Source organism: Clarias gariepinus, chromosome 8 (genome assembly GCF_024256425.1).
Source record: "Clarias gariepinus isolate MV-2021 ecotype Netherlands chromosome 8, CGAR_prim_01v2, whole genome shotgun sequence".
Lineage (NCBI taxonomy): Eukaryota > Metazoa > Chordata > Actinopteri > Siluriformes > Clariidae > Clarias > Clarias gariepinus.
In genome coordinates, this window is record NC_071107.1 from 6,283,461 (window position 1) to 6,305,116 (window position 21,656).

Consider the following 21,656-nt stretch of genomic DNA (forward strand, 5'->3'; position numbering starts at 1 on the left):
GCTAGAAGTAAAAAAATAAATAAATCTGCAGCTTGGATTAATTTGTAATAACTTTAGTCTTTTACCGTTGCACCTTCTTACTGAGTGTATTTCCTGATTGAACATGGATCCGATTTATTTTATTTATAGAGCTTTTATTCTTCATTTTGTCTATCCAAAACCTCAATAGACTGTGAATATAAAAACTTTTTCAGATGTTGGTATAATAATGTTTCAGAATGAAAATGTTTAAAACTCCTGGCTGGCTCACCAAAATATAAGCTTTGATTAAGGTTTGTTATTTAATTTTTTTTTTCAATTATTTTCACCTTAGATTGGTACGATCAGTAAAGAGACAGAAATCAGAGTTTTGAGAATGTGCACTCCTGAGTACTCGTAATGCACTGGTGTTGTTTGGATGTTTGATCTGAATGGTCCTAACTTTTAAAACCATTAACACATTCATACACACACACGCACAAGCAAGCAGCATGATGGAGTTTCGCAAAGACATAAAGTCACACTAATGTTCCCTCAGACACACAGCACACTGGAGGAGCAGTGAGGCACATGATGAGAAATCGCAGCACCGTCATACTAATGTCTCGATGGAAAAGAGAGACATGCTGTATGAAGAGGGATAGAAGAAGAAAGGATGAGAGGAACGGGTGAAAAGGAGGCGAGATATGCAGTGAAAAATGTGTTGGGTCTGAAATTGTACACAGACTCACTAATTCACTATTTTTATACGGACTGTGCAGACCACGGCCCTGACACAGAGATAGAGAGAGAGAGCGAGAGAGAGAGACTCAGGAACTCAGACACATTTTTTATTAGTGTCACAAATTTCTCAGTGAAATATCAGTTTTTCTCAGAAGGGCTTTAGATTTTATCTCTGGGAATTATACTGACTTGTGAGCATCTAAGCGTTTCTTTGCAGAAAAGGTTTAAAGGAGGATTGCATGTATACATAAAAAAAAAACATGATAAATCAATAATTTATTTGACATTTAAAATATTGAATTATGACAAGTTTGACGAGAGACATGAGCTCACAAGGAAGGAAAGGTCAGTTACGATTAAAGGTCACCTTTAAACACATCATCCTAATGTTAAGAATATTTAAGTCATACAAGAGGAAAATAAATTCTTACATTTTTAACTTTGAATAATGTAAAAATGTTTAATTATGTCTATTAAAAACAGAAATTAAACTGTCTGTTTGTTTGTTTGATGTTTAGTTATTTTTTCATTTTTATTTAAAACGTTTAGTGAAATTAAAAATCCTAAAACTACACCTACTGACAGATTACAGTAAATATAAAATGACTGTCAAAAAAAAACTTTTAAGCATATTGCTGCAAACAGATGCCAATCATAAGCGGATCACAAGTGCATTATGGGTATTTCTTCCTGTGTGCCTGCTTGGCTAATAATTACACACAATTATCATGGGATTGGAAACGTTACAGTGAACAACACACTATAAACTGTAAAAATAAATAAATAAATAAATAAATAAATACATGTATTGAATGTAATTAAGAAGCGTTTTAGTGCTGTTTATTATGAAGTGAAGCATAATCCTAACTCAGTAACTATATTACTATCCCGGACTGGGACATCCCGGTTGTCACAACATTTTCGCAGTGTTACTACTGAAAATGTTTGCACAGTGAAATATCGTTGGTATTAGGTTGTTTTTAAAAGTTGATCAGCCCTAATATTACAACACAAAACATTAGGCTCAGTTCTGTTAAGGTTACCCTCATGTCATAGGGGCAGCTCTGGCCCGTAAGCATGGCTCCACAGGGCCTCTGGGGGTGTGCTGTGGTGTCTGGCACCAGAATGCTGGCAGCGGATCCTTTGGGTGGTGTTGGTTGGGGACTAAGGCTTCTGTGGATAAGACTTGTTTGTCCAGTGCATCTCACGTGTGCTTGATTGGGTCGGGATCTGGGGAGTTTGGAAGCTGGGTTAACAACCTTTGACTGCTGGGCCCCATTCATAGTGACGTGTGATACACTAGGTGTTCTGGTGCCTCCCTAACGTGGACAGAATGAGTGCTTTTTGTAGGATTGGATCGGACAGGCCAGCCTATGGGTGAGCTTTGGATGCCCATGATCCTGTCACGATGTTATTAATTTCACCTGGTGGTGGTATTAGGGTTGTGGCTGCTCAGTGTATTATTCAAGTAAAACACATATTTAAAAACAGTGTGAGTGTGAATTGAACCTGAGCCATGATGGTGAATACTCTGAACCTCCCTTAACCCTCAACTGCTCAGATGTGTAATGAGATAAAAAAAAAATAATAATAATGTAAGTCGCTCTGGATAAGAGTGTCTGCCAAATGCCTAAATGTAAAACATGATACTGATGCTAATAAATAAGAATGTGCCAAAATTGCTATTCAGTAACTGATCGCAAGGTCTTCCTCAGCTGTTGATGAGCACAATATGTCTTTTGGTATGTGTAGATGCTTGTAGATGTCTTTAGATGTCTGTAGATATGTGTATAAGAGTGTAAATTTGATTATCCCTCATGCAGTTTAAATGCAATGCTGATTTTCTGGATCGCCCTCTTCTGCTTTCTCTGGACATTTGTACATTTAGGCATTTAAGCGATTTACATTTTTATCTCATTATACATCTGAGCAGTTGAGGGTTAAGGGCCTTGCTCAAGGGCCCAACAGTGGGAACTTAGTGGTTGTGAACCTGGGATCTTCCGAACCGTAGTCCAATGCCTTAACCACTGAGCTACCCCCTGGCCCCCAGGGGTAGCTGGGGGTAACTTTTGAGTAACAGGTAGAAATTAAACGTTTGTCAGCAAAATCTAATCCAAAAAGTCTAATTTGTGGACTGTTTTAAAAAGATGTAAGAACCTGGAAGGGATGTTTGGGTGAATGGATGGATGGATGTATGAACGAATAAATGAATGAGTGAATAAATAAATAAGCATTGAGTACTGAAGTAAAATGAAAACATATCTGTTCTACTTTCATACGTCTAATATCAGCATGCCATGAGGGAAATAGTGCTCGCAAAGCCTTCCAGATCTGCAGTAAGCACGGTGGTTAGTAGTTTCATCACGTGAAACGCTGACAAAAATATTTCCCCCTTCCCCGGATGCTGCTTGAGTCGCCTGGGCCTCATTTGTTTAATGTAATAGCTTTCTAGCCATCCACTAAAAAGCGAGGCTGGAAGCAACATTCATTGATGAGAAATCTTTTTTTCCCTTCAAGTCCAGCAGTATGTGAATTTTTTTCATGTTTAATGGTAGGAGAGAGAGAGAGAGAGAGAGAGAAAACGATTAAGGTTGGAGAGGAAACTGAGAGGCAGAATGATGGAGTGAAGGAAGGCAGCAGATAGTGAGATGAAGCAGAGAGACAGGAGGGTTATAGGAAGTTTAGAAGATGTGGAGAGGCAGAATGAGTAAAGAGGGAAAGGTGGAATGAGTAAGAGACAGAGAGAGAGAGAGAGAGGGACGGGGAGACGAAGAGATGTTTGTGTTGGTAATGTGGCTATCTGTCACTTTGGTCCGGGTGTTTGCCTAGCATTTAGCCTCACGCTGTGGCGTCGTTAGTGAGAGGGTGTGAACTGGAAAACTTCTCATTCACTTTATGTGTCCTCTCTCTCTCTCTCTTTATTTATCCATCTCTCCCAATCTCTCATCCCTTACTCCTCTTGAATCGATGGTGTTAATATTTAAACACACTCCTCGCCTTCTTTAGCGGCGGTTTCGCTAAAAGTGCCGAGTGCTGAATTACGTCTCTGTAAGTGCGACTCTCCATTATTCTCTCCTAATGTCATACAGTCTCTCTCTCTCTCTCTCTCTCTCTCTCTCTCTTTCTCCTGCTCTTGTATTCGCACTTGCAAAAACATACACACTAAAGTGAAACTGCGTGGATGAACTGGTTCAAACACAGAATGGTGGAAGATAAACGCGAGTCAAATACTTAAAGAGTCAAGAAGGACGTGGAAAGATTAGGACGAGAAGCAATGACAGAAAATGAGGTTAAGAAGAGGAAAAGAAGAGAGAGGAGATGAAAGAGAAGGGATAAAAAGTGATAAAGGGAGGATAGCGAAGGTATGGAGAGGAAAAGGTGTGGGAAATGAAAGGATATCGAGGAGACGAGGAAGAAAGCTGAGAAAAGAGGAAATTAAAGACAAGAAAGGAATAGAAGAAATGGATGAAGAGGAATGAAAGTTAGGATAAAGAGAAAGATTAAGAGAAAAAAAGAGAGACAAAAAAGGAGCTGAATTTAGAAAGATGAATAATGCAAGGGAAAAAATGAGTCAGGAAGGACAAAAAAAAAACTAGAGCGCAAGAAAGAGAGAGAGAGAGAAATATAGTGAGAAAAAGGATAAGAAAAGAAGGACTTCTTACTTCAAACACACACACACACACACACACACACACACACTGTTGAAGTGGCCAGCGAACCTCTGAAACTCCCAAATGCCAATCTGCTTCTCGTCCTCGTTTTCCCACTGCGCATCTTCCTGGCACTCGTTTTTTTTTTATCCCTCGCTCTTTTTCTCTCCCTGAGCGATACCCTGCTGCTGATCAGACCTTCACAGATGGTGTGTTTCTCTTCATTCTCACACTCCACACGAGCTCCTGTCTACACTCAGTGTGTCTCAAGACACACTTCTGTACAGTTTTAGCTCACGTGTGAGTAACGGATAATGGAGAGCGAAAGCTAGCATAGCTAGAGGCAGAAACTTCCCCTGCTAGTAATAGTCACGGTTAAGTTAATAAGCTAAAGCTAGCTAGCACTAAACACAATCCTTCTCTCACTAACACAGTAACTGAAGGAAAAACATAGGCCACTTGGAATGAAGTTGATGCTAAGTGTAATTTCAGCGTAATTTCATAAGGATTCTTTCCTTTGACATTTCCTGCCACATCTGAGACCCTAGCTAGCTAGCTTAACCATCATTTTAAGTGGAAAGTGTTTTTTTTTTTGGTATGTAGTTATTAAATACAGTTAATACAACTTTACCTTGGCCATAATAAAATACTTAACATGTACAGTACGGCGATATCACACTCGAGGTCAAGCTGTTCTGATGGACGTTCCTGAGAAATGTCAAAGATTTACACTTATTCCACTTATGATATCGCTGTACTCTAGATGTTAAGTATTTTATTATGGCCAAGTTGAAGTTGTATTTACTGTACAACAGCAAAAAAAAAATTTAATAACTAGATATCAAGAAAAAATCTCAGCTCAGGTTGGAGAGTTAAATCCCGAATAGCGTTAAATGGAAAGCTAGTGTGATATATAAAGTGTATAATCTCTTGTCCCACACACCAAGTAGTTCCCTTAATCAGGGGTTAGAGAGCGGCTAACGGTTTCAGGCTTGTGTTAGGAGCAAGTAGGCTTTTTAATTAAAAAACTGCGGATGGTTTAGATGCGAATCGGAACGACCTACAGTAGACGCGATTTTGGCAGGCGCCTGCTCTCTCCTCAGTACTGAGGACCGTACAGACCGACTTCCTCCCCTGCTGCCACCAACAATAAGTGTTATTAATGGTTGTAGAACACATCCTGGGACGTGGAGTGATACATATAGTTAACTGTCCCAATGCTGTTACCCTCTCTTATCACCACTCACGGAACGCTTCTTGTCCAATCAGATCACTCAGTCGGAATGAACTGTTGTGTAATTAAACCTAATATGTTGCCAAGACACCTGAATTAACGTTCAATTGTTCATGTCTCCATCAATTCTATTTTGCTTTCATTATTACTGTGTACTTTCTTTACTTCATGTAAAACACCTGACATCTAGGTGCTAATTAAGAAAAATGATAATTCTGCTCGAAGTTGAGTTTTTTTATTGGTATCTAGTCTTTTTTTAAAGTAATTAACACATATGAGATAAAGCTTGATATTCCCAGTGTTTTCATTTCATTTCATTGTCATTTCACTATTGTGTGTCATCAAAAAGTTAACAGTTACATGCTAGTTAGGTTAGTCATTTAAATGTTGCCAACATCGATTCTTTTCTTAGAATTACCAACACACCAGGTGTAAATGTTCCTGTTCTGTTGTGTATCAATGTGCTTTTGATGTGCTTGATTTCTAGGCTATGTGCTTATTAACTAAACAATCATTTTAGTTGTGGTAAAGAAATCTAAAGTAAATATTGGTATGCATAATATTTTTGTTCAGTTTTTTTTACACCTCTGAGCCATTATTTTGCCTGTATACAGATAAGTGATCATGTTCTAGCTATTGAAACACTCATTTTTAGGCGTACTGATTATTTTGTTAGTAGCTTTCCATGCTACGGTCTTGTTTCCATGGCCACCATGTGTATACATTTTGTTTTTATGATTGATAGATAGATAGATAGATAGATAGATAGACAGATAGACAGACAGACAGACAGATAGAGTTATTTATTTATTTATTTATTTATTTATTTATTTATTTAATCAAATAGTATTATTCAAGCCGGCACAGTGGTGTAGAGGTTAGCACTGTCGCCTTGCACCTCCGGGGTCCAGGTTCGATTCCCGGCTCTTCCTGTTCTCCCTGTACTTGGTGGGTTTCCTCCAGGTACTCCGGTTTCCTCCCACAGTCCAAAGACATGTAGGTTAGGTTGAGTGGTGTTCCCATATTGCCCATATAATTACCCTGCCTTGTGCCCTAAGCCTCCTGGGATAGGCTCCAGGTCCCCGTGACCCCATTATTTAATTGAGATATCAAAGCAGCTAAATATGAACAGTGTCATCTGGCAAGCTTATATTTTTAATAATTAAAAAAAAAAATTGATTAAAAGAAAAATGCATTTGTTTGTTGAATAGCTGTGTCTTATGTACAGACTTAGGCGTTAAGAAAAAAATAAATATAAAAAAAGTGCAGTTGCGTGTGTAAAGTGTTTTGATGTGAGTGTGTGTAGTGCAAATAGCTTCTAACATCCAGTGACAGTCTTAGTGAATGTTAGGAACAATTTGCAATACACACACTTACATCTACACACTTTACAGCCTCAACTGCACTTAATATTAATATTATAAATGATTATTATATATATTTTTATTTGCCATGTAGTAAAAGTCCAGCTTACCGAGTACTGTCTTGCGTCTATCATCATGGAGCCTTTACTTTGTCTGTATAAAAGATTAGGAACCATTTGTTGGGTTGTTAAACAGTCATTTCCATGTGTACTTATTATTTTGTTAATAAAAAAAGGTTGATATTACTGTCTTGTTTCCACTTTAACTGAGGTTATATTTCCAGGTAGCAGCTAGCGAAACTGTTAACCACAGATATTAGCGCTCTCATTCTCACAGTCCATGTTTCCTGGTTTCCTAGAAACAGCATTCTCGCAATTGCGCCCGCTTGAATGATGAGTGTATTATGTGTTTTCCTTCCAGCGTTGAATAGGAAGCACATGGGAAGTGGTTTCGATGCTCCATTTCCCTCTGAGTTGTTTATATTGCTCATCGCTGAGATCAGCATAAATAAGATGGATTGGAGGTTTATTCTAAAATAAATGTTAGAGCGAAGTTGCTATAAAATTTTAAGACACGGTCTAAGTCAGTGGGACAGAGCGCTGCCACAACAGGACGGTTTAGCGTTAGCCTGCTAAGCGCTTTATGGAATAATTAATGGTGTATTAATGCCAGCTGGTTTCCATTAGCGAGTGTATGAGCTCAGACTCGTCTGTCTCCCATAATGCAATAAACAGAGACAGAGGGACCGAAAGTCTGAGTCCAACTACCAAGAACTGTTATATTATTTCATCACGTATTGAAAAGTAATTCAATGATAATTCTCGAACAAGACAACACGCCTTATTGGCTGAAAGCAACAAGGAAGACAAAACGCACAATGGAGATCATATCAGGTGTTCGTTGTTAAGCAAAAGCGATAATAATCACTAGGGTTTAAATCAAGGAAATAAAAAACACATAACAAAAAAAATTCAAATAAAATCAATTTAGTGCGTGAGAGAAGATTCATGGAGGATTGGATTTGTCTCCGGTTTAAATAAAGGCCTCTTGAATAATACTGAGCAACTAAGGAAAAAAGTTAAATAAATCATATAATGAAAACAATTCTCAGTAGTGGACTCAGATTTTTTTGGACCCGAGTGTCCATGTGTAATCACGCACTGTGTGCAGTTTCCAAAAACGCCTCTGAAAAATTACACACTGGAGAGCCAGGCGTTTCTCTCTGAAGCTTGCTCTGGGTCAAACCACGGGGCTGGGGTACACATTTAGCAGGAAGTGTGGGTGTGTGTCTGCATTAACTCCATCCAATATAATCCAGAAAACCTCGCATGACCTGCCGCTAAGTGTTAAGTCACAGCTTTTATTTTCTGTTGTGTGGGAGAGTTATGAGTCCTGGGCTGAGAGATGCTGTTTATTTAACAAGCTAGTAAGCTAGCAAGCTAGACATTTCTCTAACACACACACACACACACGCACACACACACAAATTCAGAGCTTGGTCCAAAAATTGAGTCAAGAGGACATGTGTGAATGATTACATACAGCCTGAGTAATCCGATATACTATTTTATTTTTATGATGTTCTGTTATCGTGATTCATAAATCCATTTTAAACTCATACAAAGACATCAAGACAGAAAAGTATTTGGCTCCTAAATCACACTATACACATTACAGTCATACATTATACATTACACTCATAAACGTTGCATTATATGTTAGCGACAACCGGGTGTACACAATTGTCTTGCACTATACACTGTACATGAGTCATATAACATATACTATACAATTTATATTTAACATTATAATCATACATTTACACTATACACTATAAATTATTGTAATACACTATATAATATAAACTGTACATTAGTTATACACTATATATTATACTGTACATTAGCCATACACTATACAATATACACCCTACATTAGCCATACAATAAACACTATACATTAGTCATACACTATACAATAAACACTATACATTAGTCATACACTATACAATATACACTGTACATTACCCATACACTATAAATTAGTCTTACACTTTACACTATATGTGAGTCATACACTATACATTATACACTATACATTAGTCACACACGATTTAACCAACTTAGTGTAACATATATATAAATACAGTAAGCGTTTTTCTTACCCTGTACACAATACACTATACATTACAATCATGCCATATACACATCTAGTGACAAACTACAGTCACACACTACAGACTACATTTATACAGTATTTACCATGTTGTATTAAAAACTACATTTAAAAAAGTTTAATAAAAAATATAAATGATAACAACATGTTATTAAAAGTGTGCTAAAGTGAAAAACAAAGTACGAAAAAAACTAAAACAGTACTAAAATGAAAAACAGAAATAATATAATAAGCATTAAAATAAATTGAAACTAATAAATCAATAACAATTAAAATAAATTACAAATAATTAAAACATAATTTAAACATTAATAGAAAATTAGATAAAAAAAGAGAAAACACCTAACCAAATAATGTACAAAAACAACAACATTTAAATAATAGAAACAATAATAATAAACATGACTTTGTAAATCACATAACATCCAAAATTAAACTGATAAACATTTAAAAAGAACAAGATATAAAAGGATCCTGTTCATGTGGTTTTATGTGTCATTGCTGTACACTATACATTATACACTATATAATATAATATATATATTATATAATGTGAATCGTTAACTAAATAAATCCTCTCTCTCTCTCTCTCTCTCTGTGTGTGTGTCTCTCCGTCTCTCTCTCTCTCTCTCTCTCTCTCTCTCTCTCTATCTCTCTCTTCGTCTCTCCCTCTCTGTATGTTCAGGTAAAGGGGGCGTGTACGTTCAGGAGAACAACACCATAGACACAGGTGAGGTTGATGTGGGGAGACGGGCGGTGCAGGACGTTCCTCCTGGAATGTTTTGGCGTTCTCAGCTCTTCATAGATCAGCCGCAGTCACTCAAGTTCAACATCTCACTGCAGAGGGGCGCACTCGTCGGAGTGTACGGGCGCAAGGGCCTGCCGCCTTCACACACTCAGGTAACACACACACACACACACACATCACACACATCACAGAGCTAAAATAAAACATGTGTAATGCTTAGTCGTTTGTTTGCCTACGGCGGAAGAACAAAGTCTTTAAAGTTAAAGCAGTTGACAAAAGTGTGCAGAGCTAATAGTAAGAATGATTAACCTTGCTTGGAGAAAAGCTAATTATAAAACATTGTAAAATATTATAAAGTATACAACAGTTAGTTCCATCCGAGCAATCTGATTGGACGTCCACAGTCGTGCTGATATTCATCCCTAGTGAATTAATAGAGAGGAGAACTTTAACCTAGTGAGTACAAGTTAACTCTGATAACCTTGTAAGCGGAAACTGTAACTTCTTAGTATCCCGGAGGCAGAGTCTGAGACAGAGGGCTGTCAATCATATGTTCATCTTGGAATATTAGACCATGCACACTTTTAAAATATTTCATACCTTTTTATTTTTGAAATATGAAGCCACACTCACTTCTTTCTGCTCTCAATCTATGAGACTGTTAGCGAGCTATTGACACGCACGTGCAAAAAAAATTGTGATTTTGTGACGTGGTTTGTATGTTTGTTTCCTTGTTCATTGTTGTGGCTAGCTCACCTCGAGGCTCAGGCGAAATCAGAGAGTTAGTATAAAGAGCAAGAAAACTAATGTTAATACTAATCAATCAATGCGATTAAGCTAACTGCAGTTGTCCTTGGTAACTTTATCTACTTTGGTTAATGGAGTTCACGGTGTGTGACTAGCGCTGGCGTGTCTCTGACTTCAGCGACGTGCAGACGAGCTGTCATGCCACGAGCAGCCTGTTAATCGAGGTAATCGTCAGCTGAAAGCTCCGTAATGGAAGTCAATACACGGAGACGCCCCGGTGCCGCTCCGTCCCTTTAGTTGCCACAGAGGAATCGATATGTTTCTTTAAGGCTGTACAGAAGGACGGGATGAAGGGATATTGACGGATGGACTGATAAGAGATAGGAGTTAAGTCTGCAGACTCCTCCGCAGGTCGAAATGGCGTCTTTTCTCTCGCTCGGCTCCGTCTGTTTGCCTCCGTCTCGCTTTCCTTTTTTTGGATGAGAAAAATGTGTTGTGTGAAACGATAGAGACAACAAAACTCAGAAACCATGGGCACGATTCTCTCTCTCTTTCCTCTCTCTTTCCTCTTTTCTCAGTGTTTTTTTTCCTCTGAGTGTCATTCCATCTTTTTGTCTGTCTGTCCATCTCTATCTGTGTCTCATAGCCTCTCTATTTATCTGCTTGCCCTCTCTATCTGTGTTTATTTCTCCTTTACTCCGTCTCTATCTCTGATTATCTATTCTTTCTCTGTGTTTTGTCTTCCCTGATCTCTCTCTCTCTTTCTCTCTCTCTCTCTGGTGTGTGACCACTTACATAGTTATAATGATACAAGAGACAAAAGCTAAAGCAACAAATAATCTAATGAGTGAGAAAGGTAATCTAGGGAGTAAAAAAGGCTGTGCTTAATGACACAAACACCATTAGCATGTCAGTTAGCATGTTTGATAGCTTCACACCATAACACAATGCATAATTGAGCAAGATTGTTTAAGTTATTGTCCGTTGCTTAAACATATCAGCGAGGTGTGTGTGTGTGTGTCACTGTATGTTTAATCACACACAAACGAAAAGGCTAATTTATATAATTTAGCGAATGTCACGTCAGTGTGATTGAGCGTGATTGTTAGTGCAATAAGTGTATTATTAACTAAAGGAACTTCTGTGTGTGTCAGATTACATTTAGGATTAAGGATTTATTATAGACAGTTTTATGTCTCTCATTTGTTGTAGTTGTGTGCAACTGCGTTAGCTTTTTGAAAATAGCTGCCAACAAACAACTGAGTTAGCATGTGTGTAAGCTTTTTGAAAATAGCTGCCAAAAAACAAACAAACATACAACATGTTCATCTTCCCTTAAATTCAAAATTTCTCTTAGGCCGCGCTAGTGTTTGTTTTAAGTTAGCATGTGTTTGTGTAGCCGTTAACGCTTTAGCATCCTGGATCACCTGTTATTTTATTTTCATTTTGTATTTTTGTTAGCCCTTTATCATCTATGTTAGCTTTGTTTTCCTAGTATACATATTAGCATTAAAGTGTGTCCTAGCATTTTTAGCATGTGCTCTTTTCAGTGTTAGTGTTAGAATGAATTGCTAATTTCTTTGTTTAAATGTTGTTTACTCTAGGAAAAAAGTTTTAAGTTGATGTTCCGGCTTTAGTGAACATGGGACATTTACTTAGCTCTCGGCTAATTTAAGCCATTTTCTTTCTTATTTTCTGAGGAAAATCTTGACTTTCATGGCACATTCGTCCTGTTTTCATCATCACTGTACCTTTACGTTGTTAATAAAAATGCATTTTGTTAATTTCAGTTATCAGCTAGCATGCTAGTTGCCTAGCAAACCTTTATCTGTTACATATGTATTTGGTGAGTATGTTATGATTGTAAGATGCTAATATTCCTGTTATTATGTTGCTTTGTATGTCCAGTACGACTTTGTGGAGTTGCTGGACGGCAGCCGTTTGATCTCGAAGGAGAAGCGAGGTCTGGTGGAAACAGAAGCATCTCTGAGGAGAGCGAGATCTGTGAACATCCACGAGGCTGAATTCATCCGCTTCCTCGACTCTGGGATCTGGCACCTGGCTTTCTACAACGACGGCAAAAACACCGAACAAGTTTCCTACAACACCATCATCATTGGTTAGATTCCTGCTTCTGATTACATTTGTTATTTCAGTTAACACTCGCTAAGCGTCCTTTCCTGTTTTCCCGCCTCATACAGTCTCCTTACACTATCCATAACGGTCAACATATACATGTAAAAGTCACAAAACATCTTCTCTTTATCGTGTCGACAATCCCAAGCTGGAATTTCTCCCAGAAATGTCACACAATATGTTTTTTTTTTTCCTTGTTGTTTTGGCTAATAATGGAGAAAAATTCATCAGTTCAAAACACTATAATCATTTTTTCATTATTATTTTTGCTATTTTCATTTTAATTTGTATTTATTTCTTTTTTTAAAGAAGATATCTTCATTTAATTTCATTTAAACTTGTGTTCGTGTTTGAAAGTGTTTTTTATAATACGAAAAAAAAGAATGAAAAAGAAAGCGCTTGTAAACAAGTGTAATTATTTTAGTTAGTTGAATAATTGGATAGTTATTGAGTTTTACATAATGGCTAATAATAAAGCAAAGCTAGGAGTTATCCCTGTGCGCTTTAAAACACCACAACCTGTTGGGTTATTGAGAAATTTTATGGGTTGGACAAACTCTGTTTGTGCACGTGTGTGTGTGTGTGTGTGCGCACAGGTGAGTGTGTGTAATGCTCATCAGAGTTTTATTGATCGCCACTTTAAACGGTTGGCAGGCAGCAGCAGGCTTCAAAGCGCTGGTGACCCGCGAGCCTTTTCATTCGTCCCCTTTCTCTGTCTCTCTCTCTCTATCACTCTCTCTCTCCCTCTCTTTCTTCCGTACGAAGTAATTTCCTTCGATTCGATCACCAGTCCCGGCGTGGAGGGAAATTAGCAGCGGGACTATAGCACCCGGCCCGTTGCTCTGCGTGTAATAAGTTAACCTTTTGAAAATGAAAATTGATTCTGTGAGTGTGTATGTGTGAGGGTGTGTAAGGGTGTGTATGTCGAAAGCGAAAAAGTGAGATCGAGAGCGGGGGTAATAACACGGTAATAACCGAGGAAGACAGGCAGGACGGTTCACTTCATTACACTGTCACTCTGGCCTCTTCTGGACAAACCCCTTTTCTGCAGCACTTAATGAAAATATCGACAGCGCCTGTCATAATTGCCCCTCGTTGCCTCGGCGATGGAGCGAGACCATGTACAAACAAGTGTGTAAAATCTCACAACGTGGTAGACACCGTCGATACCTGAGCTTGTGCACAATAATGGGTTTTTTTGTTGTTGTTTTTTTTTAAAGATTGGATAGTCAGGTGATTCCACTGTTGCTAGGCCACATGGAAATGCGCATGCTAAATGAGAATTAGCTGGCTAATTATACACGATAACGATTTAAATGATTTATAATGAAAAATTAAAGCTCCTAGAAATAAGACAAAGCCACTGGGAATGTCAGTTATTCCCAGGCTAGTTAGTTATATTGCTAGTTAGTTAGTTATTTAGCATATACTGTAGCTCATATCTGTTGAGGGACCGTGTCAAAAGACGGTCCAGAGAACTATGACTTAGCATCACGTTGCTAGCTTTAGATAAAATTTATGTTGGATGGAACATGGATGGAAAGCAGTGAGAATATCAACATTTACTTTAAATGTGCTGATAAATTTTAACAAAAAAAATCTTTATATGGTTATAATAACAGTTTAGCTAGCTAGCACAGAGACGGAAAGCGTTCTGTAGACAATGGACAGGTAAAGAGACGGTAAAAAATTAGCTAATATTGTCCTGAATACTAACATTTACCTTAGATTTGGTGATAATTAATGAAATGGCTAACAGTAATTAAACCTAGCTTTAATCGCTAAGCACTAGGCTAATTACGCTGAGTTTTTGCTGTAAAGTGAAGCGTAAACATCATGTCACGATAGACAGCCTGTCAAGATATCATGACTGCAAAAGAAGTCAGAAAACATTGTGTTGATTAATGTGCACATGACTGTTAGTGTGTGTGTGTGTGTGTGTGTGTGTGTGTGTGCATGTGTTAGCATCTTTGATTGTTAGCATGTGTTTAACAGGTATTAGGTTATTTGTTACATTGCTATTGGGCATTGCTTTGTGTTAGCGTGTGTTAGCATTTCTAGAGACCACTGAGCCATGTCTAGGGTCCCTTAGGCTGTGTGTGTGTGTGTGTGTGTGTGTGTGTGTGTGTTCATGTGTGTTAATTGGCAGTAATAGCTCTGTGATTGGTTCATTAAAGCAGCGCCAGCTTCGTCTGCCTCACACATCTGCAACATTTAATTAAAGACTTCGCAAACCTCACACACTTCACAAAGCCTGCCTGTTCACACACATACACTACCTCCTCAATTAACGCTGTCTCTCGCTCTCTTTTTTTCTTTCCCTTTTTCTTTCTCTCTCAATTTTTCCACTAGATTCTGTGACCGAGTGCCCTCACAATTGCCATGGCAACGGAGACTGTCGCTCAGGAACGTGTCATTGTTTCCCAGGGTTCCTTGGGCCTGACTGCTCACGAGGTAACGCACACACGTCCCCACACACACACACACACACACGTAATTGGTTTCAGATTGTTATTAGATGGAGTGCAGCTGCCTAGCAGAGCGTTCACTGATTGGATGTTATTAGTGAGTCAGCTAGCATTGAGATCTGAACACTCCATCCTGTTTCAGAGGAAAATACAATTAATGTTTCAATTTAAAACCAAAGGCAAGTGGGGTAACCAAAAAAGGCAAAAGTTTGTACTCCCTGAGCTACAACGTGGTCAGAACGTTTGAGTATGCTTAATAACCTAGAAAGTCTTGGGTCAGTTTTTAAATACAATATTTTCAAGTGTCCACAATTGAGGATTCTATACCACTGTAGTCTTTATATGACAAAAACAATAAAAGAGGTGGATCAACACATTCATGATTGATGCTGCTGCTGTCAGGTTTTGTTGTTTATTTATTTGTTACATTTAATTATGCTTAATTTGTAATTTACTTCGGCATGCCAAAAAATGGCCCCACATTCCTGTATTTCTATTGAAATCGAGAAATAGTATTAGTTTTCTGTAGCTTTCAATAAACAGTTTGACAGCAAAATAAGATAAATCCATTTCTGCAGTTTGGAGACAATAAAAAGCAAGAAATATTGCAAACTGATACAGAAAGATTTTGACATATTTCAGTAAGAATGTTTTTTGTGATTTTGCAAAACGCTATATCTCCACTCTTTACAGTTTTGTCACAATGAATAAATCAGCCTGCAATTGTGTTTGTAGTTAATTAAGTATGCAGTTCAGTATTATTAATATGTTTGTTGAGTTTTAATATTAAAAATATACCAAACGCATGCATTTATTTGATTGTTTAACGACTCAAACAGAAAGTAGTGGCAAAAATCGGATCATGGGAAAAAAAGTGTTGATGGTACGAGAATTTTTTTTTATTAGATCATAGGTAACATTATAAACAGTACAAAACTTCACAAGCATTACAAAAGTGCACAGCATTGTCATCCTCCTCTACCAATTTTAGTTGTACTTTCGAATATGACACCTCACTATCATCGTACAGGTATGCACCATTTAACCAACAGCTTCCCACGCACGCAAAACAGCACCATGTCTCTTGTACACAAATAGTTTGCGTGCATTTTAAGTTTTTAAATGTTATTTCTCTGCTTTACCACAGTGCTGACACTACAGCATCACACATAGCTTCGTTAAGTATATAACATGTTGTTCAAACAACATCCAAATGACATAAGGTCCCGTTTCACAGAACTTATTGCAGATGTTACGCAACACATACCTGTCATTTATTACTGTTGGAGTAATTGCAGCGCAAATGTCCTTTTCTTGGCTTCAACATTCTCCCAAAACCCATTTAAACCACTCATAGCAGGCAATGTGTTGCACAGAAAGAAGTGATGTGGTTGGCTTATCAGGATTGAACGGCTTTTGCTTAAAAATCAGGCAGCTAAAACATACAACTTTAACGCTTTAAAGTAAAGTAAGGTTATATGATGGTTTTCAAATAAGACATTTTGTAAAGACAACCTTACATAATAATTTGCCAAAATAACTCAGAAAATAGACTTTTTATTGTTAACCTGTTAAACTATTCGTATATAAATATTAAGGTTTTACCGCGTTTTTGATCATGGCTAACAGTAAAAGAAAACCGGGACTTCACTCTGTGTACAATGTACTGTATATCTCTGTACAGTTTACTTCTAAAAAAGATATTGTTTTGTTGTTGAACTGTTAAATACAGTATGTTTGGTTTTCTGCAATTGCTCATACCCAAAAAGTCTCATATAAACAGTTTACAAGCACCGTTTAAATAAAATTGAAACAAACGTCTCTGCAGGAGAAACTTAAATATTGTGGGAATTTTTTTTTTACTGTACATTAGCGCTGTAAGTTCAGCGTGAAACTATTGATCACTTGACTTTGCACTTAAAATTTTGTTTCAGCTGCGTGCCCAGTGTTGTGCAGTGGAAACGGTCAGTACTCCAGGGGGCGCTGTTTGTGCTACAGTGGCTGGAAAGGCACAGAATGCGACGTACCCAACAACCAATGCGTCGATGTCCACTGTGGCGGCCATGGGATCTGCATCATGGGGGCGTGTGTGTGTAATGCCGGATACAAGGGTGAAAACTGCGAGGAAGGTACGATTAAATAATAATTGAGAAAGTGCGAAATTATATAGCCCTACTTATGTTATTGATTGTTTTTCTTGCTTTTTGTTGTCAGCCAATAGGAAGTATTATTATTATTCTGTACTTAGATTGCTATCAGGTTAGCTGGTTAACATTGTTCAGTTGGCCATGATGAAATGCTAACCATGTTTTTGCTTAAAAGAAGCCTGGAAACTCATAATTATTTTTCAAAAACGTCATGCCCTGACATTTTACTGATTATCTAAAATGTATTTTTCTGTACAAAACAAATGTTATGACTAGAGGATTAAAGGACAACTGTCTTAGTCATCTTGTTGAGTATACGTTTGGTTTGAAAAAAAAAAATTGATCTTCACCCAAAAAACACATCTCCACCACACCAGCAGTGCATACCAATGGGTTTTCTGATGAATGGCAAAAACGTCCTTGTGTAAGCGACCTCAGTGTGCTTATTGTGATGTCTTGTATTTTCGAGCATTTAGTCAGAACGAGCTGTGCTCTCTCCCCGACCCTCATAACCTGCCACATGCTTTAAAAAAGTCACCAGAAGTCACCAAATAAAGTCAGAGACTCATTTCCATATTCATGAAATTGTCATGGTTGCATATCAAAACGAGCTGCAAGAAAAAGGAGATTCTGAAGACGCTCAGAAAAGAAGTAGAGTAGAAAATAGATTCTGGCTTATTTCTTATAGTTGAAGGAAATTGTTTTTGATCACAGCACCACAACAAAGAATGTTTACATTTTAATAAAATGAAATGAAATGGGGAAGTACGAGGAGGTCAACAGATCAGAAGGAAACAGTTACAGTTGGTTACAGTTGGAATAACTCACTATTATGACTGTAAAAGAAAGAAAAAAAGAACAGGAACATAGAAATGTGTAAAATAAATGGTGATCTGTGATTGTTTATTGGGAACAGTAGAGATTGGTCATTCACTACTTGGGAAGAGTAGTGATCTGTGATGGGTCATTGGAAACAGTAGTGATCAGTGATTGGTCATTGGAAAGAGTAGAGATATGTAATTGGTTGTTGGGAACAATATTGATCAGTCATTGGAGAGAGTAGTGATAAGTGATTAGTCATTGGCAACAGTAGTGATTGGTCATTGGGGAGAGTAGTGATTGGTTATTCACTACTGGGAAAGAGTAGTTATCAGTGATTTGTCTTTGGAAACAGTAGTGATTGGTCATTGGGGAGAGAAGTGATCTGTGATTGGTCATTGGGAACAGTAGTGATCTGTGATTGTTCATTAGAAACAGTATTGATCTGTGATTGGTCATTGGGAACAGTAGTGATCTGTGATCGGTCATTAGGAACAGTAGTGATCTGTGATTGGTCATTGGGAACAGTAGTGATCTGTGATTGGTCATTGGGAACAGTAGTGGTCTGTGATCGGTCATTGGGAACAGTAGTGGTCTGTGATCGGTCATTAGGAACAGTAGTGGTCTGTGATCGGTCATTGGAAACAGTAGTGATCTGTGATCGGTCATTGGGAACAGTAGTGGTCTGTGATTGGTCATTAGGAACAGTATTGATCTGTGATTGGTCATTAGGAACAGTGGTGGTCTGTGATTGGTCATTGGGAACCGTATTGATCTGTGATTGGTCATTGGGAACAGTGGTGGTCTGTGATTGGTCATTAGGAACAGTATTGATCTGTGATTGGTCATTAGGAACAGTGGTGGTCTGTGATTGGTCATTGGGAACAGTATTGATCTGTGATTGGTCATTGGGAACAGTGGTGGTCTGTGATTGGTCATTGGGAACAGTATTGATCTGTGATTGGTCATTGGGAACTAAGTAATCTGTGATCGGTCATTGGGAACAGTAGTGGTCTGTGATCGGTCATTGGGAACAGTAGTCGTCTCTGATCGGTCATTAGGAACAGTATTGATCTGTGATTTGTCATAGGGAACAGTAGTGGTCTGTGATCGGTCATTAGGAACAGTATTGATCTGTGATCGGTCATTGGGAACTAAGTAATCTGTGATCGGTCATTGGGAACAGTAGTGGTCTGTGATTGGTCATTGGGAACAGTAGTGGTCTGTGATCGGTCATTGGGAACTAAGTAATCTGTGATCGGTCATTGGGAACAGTAGTGGTCTGTGATCGGTCATTGGGAACAGTAGTGGTCTGTGATCGGTCATTAGGAACAGTATTGATCTGTGATCGGTCATTAGGAACAGTATTGATCTGTGATCGGTCATGAGGAACAGTAGTGATCTGTGATCGGTCATTAGGAACAGTAGTGATCTGTGATCGGTCATTGGGAACAGTAGTGATCTGTGATCGGTCATTGGGAACAGTAGTGGTCTGTGATCGGTCATGAGGAACAGTAGTCGTCTGTGATCGGTCATTGGGAACAGTAATGATCTGTGTTCGGTCATGAGGAACAGTAGTCGTCTGTGATCGGTCATGAGGAACAGTAGTGGTCTGTGATTGGTCATTGGGAACAGTAGTGGTCTGTGATCGGTCATTGGGAACTAAGTAATCTGTGATCGGTCATTGGGAACAGTAGTGGTCTGTGATCGGTCATTGGGAACAGTAGTGGTCTGTGATCGGTCATTAGGAACAGTATTGATCTGTGATCGGTCATTAGGAACAGTATTGATCTGTGATCGGTCATGAGGAACAGTAGTGATCTGTGATCGGTCATTAGGAACAGTAGTGATCTGTGATCGGTCATTGGGAACAGTAGTGATCTGTGATCGGTCATTGGGAACAGTAGTGGTCTGTGATCGGTCATGAGGAACAGTAGTCGTCTGTGATCGGTCATTGGGAACAGTAATGATCTGTGTTCGGTCATGAGGAACAGTAGTCGTCTGTGATCGGTCATTGGGAACAGTAGTGGTCTGTGATCGGTCATGAGGAACAGTAGTCGTCTGTGATCGGTCATTGGGAACAGTAATGATCTGTGTTCGGTCATGAGGAACAGTAGTCGTCTGTGATCGGTCATTGGGAACAGTAGTGGTCTGTGATCGGTCATTAGGAACAGTATTGATCTGTGATTGGTCATTAGGAACAGTATTGATCTGTGATTGGTCATTAGGAACAGTATTGATCTGTGATTGGTCATTGGCGACAGTAGTGATTAGTCATAGGGGAGAGTAGTGAAAAAATTCATGAAAATGTTAAGTTAGTGACATGGGTTCAATCAGATCTTGTGTACTGATGAACAAGCTGGATAACACTCTTGAGGCGATGTTGTGCTCCTGTAGTCCACATGTTCTCTCATGTAAAATGCCTTTAAGAACTGAACCAAGGGACTTTAGCAAGGGAAAAGGCAAGGCAGTGACCCCTCGAGGTCAGATTAGCAGGATTAGCTCTGTTAGTTGTGGGTTATAACCAAAAGCTAGGTCTTGAGAATCATGAATTAACATTTAACACCTCTGCCTCGACTCAGAAAATCCCCCATGATTAGATGAAGGAAAAGCTTCGAGGACAGCTCCTCTAATTCCTCAAAGCTCTCGAACATGAGCTCTCTGACCTGACATTATCACGACTCATTACTGGAAGCTGCGCATGTCTTCAGGGTTCAGATAAGCTTGTGTGGCGCTGAGAGAAGTCTACACTGCGCTAATAAGAAACACATGGTGTCCAATTCTCAATTAAAAGCCCCTGTGCTCATGCACATGATAGCTGTGGACAGTTATTAGCTGCTATTCATTATTTTATGCTGTAAGTAACAACTTTTTTCTGGAACAGGAGGCGCGAAAAAAAACTTTTCTGGTGTCTGTGTCTTAAACTAAAACAAAGGAGCAGATGGTGTACATGTGCACTCCGTTTTCTGTCCTGGACAGGGGTATATTGAAAAATGTACCGTGGCCCAGCCATCATCAGCACCTCCATTAGGGCCTGGCTCATTACGCCATCAAAGATGGAGAGATAATGTGTCACAAACACACACTCGCTGATTACCATCAGGGTCGGAGGAGGCATCGATTTCTCTTTGGAAAGCTCTCATCTCTTTGTGCTGAGGACAAGATGGTCAGATTCACAATCACCGAGGAAGAGAGAGACGAGAAGCGGCACGGAAAGAAAGACACGGAGGGAAAGAGAGTGAGACAGCAAGGGACGACAAGAGGAAAATTGAAATATTTATTTATTTATTTATTTATAACCTGAGTGAGCAGCACCCTTTTTTTTTCAGGACAGTCACATTCTCGCTGTTCAATACCATTGATTTGTCTCAGTAAAAAGACACACACACACACACACACACACACACACACACACACACACACACACACAAAAACAGAAGGAGGGGAGTGCGGCTAATGTAATTAA

The 21,656-nt window shown here is 38.6% G+C and overlaps 1 protein-coding gene across 12 annotated transcripts in view; it reads left to right on the plus strand.

Annotated features, from left to right (window-relative positions):
- The window catches only part of tenm3 (teneurin transmembrane protein 3), a 277,382-nt gene that overhangs the window by 159,420 nt on the left and 96,306 nt on the right, over window positions 1-21,656 (plus strand). For all 12 annotated transcript variants that reach the window (XM_053501433.1, XM_053501434.1, XM_053501435.1 and 9 more), the window contains 4 exons: window positions 9,811-10,025; window positions 12,529-12,739; window positions 15,109-15,210; window positions 17,159-17,353. In XM_053501433.1, coding sequence (XP_053357408.1) covers window positions 9,811-10,025; window positions 12,529-12,739; window positions 15,109-15,210; window positions 17,159-17,353 — 723 coding nt within the window. The remainder of the gene's footprint in view (window positions 1-9,810; window positions 10,026-12,528; window positions 12,740-15,108; window positions 15,211-17,158; window positions 17,354-21,656) is intronic.